Here is a 5,445-nt window from a genome sequence, read left to right as displayed (position 1 = left end):
TTCTTTCTATTTCACACCAAATAATAACTATAATATAAATATAAACAATAATATTAATAATAACGAAAATGATAATAATATAAATAATAATAATAATAATATTAATAATCAATATTCCATGACCTTGGTAATATAAATAATTCATCATCCAGAGACATATATAATAAAAGATTATATTTTAAATAATAATGCAAAATTCGATCCAGACAAAGAAAAAGATAATAGAGTAAATAATATTAATATGGAATAATAATCATCAAAATAATTATGTCGTATAAAAATAAAAGCAATCCATCCAACTCTATTCATTCATCGATTCATTCTGCCTTCCAAATCTAAATCCAAGTTAATCAATTTGAAAAAAATCGAAATTTCAATTCTAAAATCTATTTACTCTGAATTAATTGCATTCTTTCCTATAAAGTTTATTTTCAACAATGGGTTTATTCTATCATCATTTATCAATTAAATACCATCTACAAAAACAATTAACACTTTCATCCGTTTTATTAAGTACAAATTAATGTCATTTGGTCACAGATCCGGGTCAACCTTCATCATCAATTTTATCATTTATTATTATTATATAGAATTAAAAATTCTCCGTCCCTAGTTAATTTTCTAATCATTATCAAAATAAAGATATATAATTTTAAGTTTTTTTAAATTTTTTAATAAAATAAATTTTTATTGTTTTTTATTATTTAAAAACCATATGGTAAATTTTTTCCATCTTGTTTGAAATCTTTTCTAAAAGTAATTATTTTACTGATTGGTTTAAAGTATTTGTTGTTTTTTTTTTTTAAAAGTGAAGATAATAAAAAGCAATGCTTTTAATTAATCAGTAATGTTTAAAGTATTTGCAGGTTTTAAAATTTTAAATATTATCACCAGGAAGAAATAAAAATTAAATATTAATAAAAAAAAACTCCCCGTCCGGGAATTGAACCCGGGCCTTTCGCGTGACAGGCGAAAATCCTCACCACTAGACCAACGGGGAAGAGTTACAAAAATCAATTTTTGGTAAAGAAAACCGTTTTTCACATATCAAACATAATTCAAATAAATATTATCAAACTATAGTAATGATTGTAAACCAGATTATTATAGGGCCAATTTTGAACAACATTTTTAATTTTGAAAAGGTTTAAAAATAAAAATAAAAATTATTTCTTTATAAAATTAAAACTAATGTCCAGCCAAAGGATTTGGGAGATTTAAATGGTGCATCCTCTCTTTTTTTAAAATTTTTTTAACAACAAATTAAATAAAACGTCATAAGGTTTTTATTATAAAATTTTTTTTTATATCATAGTATTTTTAATTGATATAAACAATTTGTATAAAGAACTATATCATCAAGTTTTATTTAAAATAACTATTATTAACAAGATAATAAAATTTAATATAAATAAAATATTATTAAATTTAAAAAAAAAAAAAATTTTAAAAAAAAATTTTCGTTTTTTTTTTTTTTTTTAATTTTATTTTTTTTTAATTTTTTTTTAATTTTTTTTTTTTTTTCTTTCAGTATTTATTTTTATAATTTAAATAAACTCTATATATATATCATTAAAAATGAAAGTTTTAACACACAATATGATGGCATGTACCAAAAAACAATGTATGGGTAAAGGTTTCCCATTAGCAGTCGAATGCAGTAATTTTGAAACTTTAAATCAAGAATTTAATGTTGAATTCACAAAAAATATATATCCAAAACTCGATTGGAAAGGTATTATGGAAATGGCCCAAAAATTCAATATCCCAATAAGTGCCGATGTTACAACTCATTCATTAAAAGACGAAAAATTTTTAAAATCATTACACCATTTACTCTGCAATGTAAGAAAGACCCATTAAAATAACGATTATATAATCTAAATAATTAGTACTAATTATTATTATTATTATTATTATTATTATTATTATTATTATTATTGGTATTGGTATTTCCACTCTATATAGTTTAAAGTTATTACAGGTTCATTACAATGTCCAAATTGTCAAAGAGTTTATCCAATTGATAAAGGTATCCCAAATATGTTATTAAGAGAAGATGAAATTTATCAAGATATCCGTGAATAAGAATTTTAAATAATATAAAAAAACAAAATAAATAAAAAGAAAATAAAAGAAAATAAAAAAAAATATAAAAATAAAATAATTATAAAAAAAAAAAAAAGGGTTGTATTTGTATAAAAATATTATATTATATATATTATATTATTTGTTAGGGTTGTTATTATTGTTATTATCACTATTATTATCTTCACTATTATTATTATCATCATTAGATGGTATTTTTCTTGAAAAATCTAAAACAAAAGACTGGTTTCTTTCTTTATTTCTTTTTATAATTTCTTGCTTTTCTTCTTCTGTAATCTCTTTAATTGGGGAAATGGCTTTAAAAATTCTAGAAAGAGTCATAGGTTCATCAGGTTTTTGATTTTGGTTGTTGTTCTCTATGATTCTGTTATCGATACCTTGAATTAACATATTATATAAATCTTTATCACGTTTATTTAACTCGAGAGATTCCATATTAGATTCGACTAATTCTCTTAATTCCTCAATGTCTTTAATTAACATATCGTTATGTTGTTGTTGATAGAATTTTTTGAAAGCAAAGAAACCAATGGCACCAAAAGCACCACCTGAAACGGCACCTTTTGCGAATGATGATGGATTTAATAGGGCTGATGTAATACCACCAGTAATAATACCAGAGAATGTGTAGGTTGAAAATGGTGGAAATAATAATTGATATTGGAGTATATGTGATGTTGCCATGAATGTGGTACCCAAAAATGTTGCATTAATGACACTCTTTAAAAATGAACTTACAGGTTCGACCTTTCCTCTAAACAAAACTGGTGTTACTATACCTATACCGAGACCAACCATTAAACCATTTTTAAAACCTGTACCAACACTATCTATAAATCTTGGTGGTCTTGGATATAAAATTTCTATAACTCTTTTTTTAATTGGATTGTTTAATTTGTTTTTATCTGTATTGTTATTTACATTGCCATCATCATTACCACCACTATTGTTATTTGATTCAGCCATATTTAATTTAGATTTTAAAATTATATAATTTACAAAAAATGAAAAAAAATTTGAGTTTAGTTTTTGAAAAAAAAAAAAAAATAAAAAAAAAAATAATTTTTTAAAAAAATTTAAATTTTTTTTTTATTTTTAAATTTTTTTTTTTTAATTTTTTTATTTATTTTTTTCATTTAAATTCAACAATAATTTTTTATTTTTTTTTTTCTTTTTAATTTGTGTAAATTCTATCACACATTCAAATCATCGATATATACAATAATATAATATTAGTTTCTTATTATTATAGTATAGAGTATAGTCATAAAAATAAAATATAATACAATACAATAAATAAATATAGTATATATTTATATATAGTGTATATAAATAAAATATTAAAATGTGTGATAACTATGCAAGAGTTTTATGTAAAATGATTGTAGCACAAATAGCTAGAAGCAATGGATTTCACTCTATAAGTCAAATTGCATGCGATTCATTAGCAGATGTTATTCAAATTTGTAAATTATCGAAATTATAGGGGATTGATTTTCTTTTTAAAGATTTCAAATAAAATAGAGCAATTAATTTTTCTAATACCATTTACATTGATATATTTTTATAGATATTCAGGATATAGGTATTAGGGCACACGAGTATAGCGAATTATCATGCAGAACTGATTCAAATTTTTTCGATGTTAAACAATCATTCGAGGATATGGCAATTGATTTACAAGAATTACAACAATATTTACTACAATCGGACGAAATACCCTTTGGTCAAGTTGTACCACCATTTCCATTACCAACTACAGATTCACCACAAAAATCACAATATGAACAATATGAACAACAAAAACAACCAACACAAGATTTTCCACTACATATACCTTCATTTTTACCATCTCCCCCAGAAAAACATACATTTTCAAAGACACCAGTAAGTTTATTTTATTATTTACCACATCATTGTCATCATAAATCATTGTTACATTACTAATATAATTTCTCTTATAGTTATATGGTGAAGTAGTTACAGATCCTTACAAAATTAAAAAAGTTAAAAATAAACAAAAGAGACAGGTAGAAAATTCATTAATTAAATTAACAGATATTTCATCAAAAAAAATACCAAATTACGATATGATAAAACAAAAAATACATTCAAAAAAAGAAGAGGCATTAGGTGTAAATAATAACAATGAAGGCGATTTAGACAATAATAATAATAATAATATAGATAAAAATAAAACAACAACTGAAAATGGTCACACTAATGGTATACATAAAGAAACCAATGGTAAACCACCAATTATCGAAAAGATGAATTTAGATGACGATAACAATAATAATGACAGTAATAAAAATAAAGAAAAGGATAAAGAAAAGGACAAAGAAAAAGAAATTAAAAAAATTAGTAGTGCAGATACTATAGCACCAACACCATTAGAATCAATTAGCAACACATTTTATCAAAGATTAGAGGAAGAGGATTTAAAGAAACATGAAGATACCGCCCCAAGAAGATCATTACTTTCCGAAGAGGATCAAGAAAGAGCCAAAAAAAGAATGAAATGCGAAAGAATTCTCAGTTTTAATCATGAATCTCTTTCAACTATTAATGAAGATGATAAAGATAAAGATGATCAATAAATAATAATAATAATAATAATTGTATTTTTCATACCCAGCACATATTTATTTATAAATAAGAAAAGATTTTTAAATAAAAAATATATAAAAGTAAAAAAAAAACAAAATAAAAGAGTTTATTTATTCATTATAAAAATTAATATTTATAATTTAATAATTTATTTTTAAAATTAAAAAAAAAAAGTTAAAATAATAAAACAAATATTATTATTGGTTTTTATTTTTTTATTTTTATTATTATCTTTACTTGTTATATAATTTATATTATAAGCTTTATTGATCTTCATTTTGATCACGCCATAATACTGTGGGTGGTAATATTCCTAATTCGGATATCCAAGTTTCTTTGATGGAGTCTTGAAGCTTTGCTAGCATTTGGAAATGAAAATCTTTATTGGTTTGAGTTGGAAGCTTTGAAAATATCATTGCCATAATTTTATCTAAAACATTTAATGGGGGTGGTGGAGGCTGTTCAATTTTGGCTTTTTCTCTTTGTTTTAAAACTTTTTCTGCTTCTATTTCCCTTATTTTTCTTTCTTCAATCATCTTTTCTTTTTTCTTTTTTCTTGTATCCTCTTCATCTAGTTCATTATCTGCTTCGTCATCATCTGATTGTTGGTAGCTGCTTGTAGTGGCTGTTGATTGGTTATCCTCATCATCGTCATTGTTGTCTTCAATAGTATCACCATTTTGTTCATTATCATCTACCATTTCATCACTATAGTTGCTACCTCCA

The 5,445-nt window shown here is 23.1% G+C and overlaps 4 protein-coding genes across 4 annotated transcripts in view; 2 read left to right on the top strand and 2 right to left on the bottom strand.

Moving 5' to 3' along the window:
- Window positions 1-1,578: 1,578 nt before the first annotated feature.
- DICPUDRAFT_153040 (uncharacterized protein) lies at window positions 1,579-2,088 on the top strand (the record flags this gene model as incomplete). Its single annotated transcript, XM_003288719.1, has 2 exons — window positions 1,579-1,845; window positions 1,969-2,088. 2 exons carry the CDS (start codon window positions 1,579-1,581, stop codon window positions 2,086-2,088), a joined length of 387 nt encoding a protein of 128 aa, XP_003288767.1.
- A 189-nt stretch (window positions 2,089-2,277) lies between these two features.
- DICPUDRAFT_21542 (uncharacterized protein) lies at window positions 2,278-3,045 on the bottom strand (the record flags this gene model as incomplete). Its single annotated transcript, XM_003288709.1, has 1 exon — window positions 2,278-3,045. A coding segment is annotated over one exon (768 nt), but the record flags the coding sequence as incomplete, so codon positions are not given.
- Window positions 3,046-3,454: 409 nt separating this feature from the next.
- On the top strand, window positions 3,455-4,709 carry DICPUDRAFT_79545 (uncharacterized protein; the record flags this gene model as incomplete). Its single annotated transcript, XM_003288718.1, has 3 exons — window positions 3,455-3,575; window positions 3,680-3,996; window positions 4,074-4,709. The coding sequence occupies 3 exons, from the start codon at window positions 3,455-3,457 to the stop codon at window positions 4,707-4,709; spliced, it is 1,074 nt and encodes a 357-aa protein (XP_003288766.1).
- A 122-nt stretch (window positions 4,710-4,831) lies between these two features.
- The window catches only part of DICPUDRAFT_98126 (uncharacterized protein), a gene marked incomplete at its 5' end in the record, with an annotated part of 1,603 nt that continues 989 nt past the window's right edge, over window positions 4,832-5,445 (bottom strand). The window contains one exon of the mRNA XM_003288708.1: window positions 4,832-5,445. This exon is cut by the window's right edge and continues 989 nt beyond it. Within this exon, the coding sequence (XP_003288756.1) occupies window positions 4,983-5,445 (463 nt within the window). The 3' untranslated portion in view covers window positions 4,832-4,982.

Source organism: Dictyostelium purpureum (genome assembly GCF_000190715.1).
Source record: "Dictyostelium purpureum unplaced genomic scaffold DICPUscaffold_146, whole genome shotgun sequence".
Taxonomy (NCBI): Eukaryota; Evosea; class Eumycetozoa; order Dictyosteliales; family Dictyosteliaceae; genus Dictyostelium; species Dictyostelium purpureum.
Note: the sequence above shows the minus strand (reverse complement) of the source record. Positions and strands in the feature narration are given on the sequence as shown.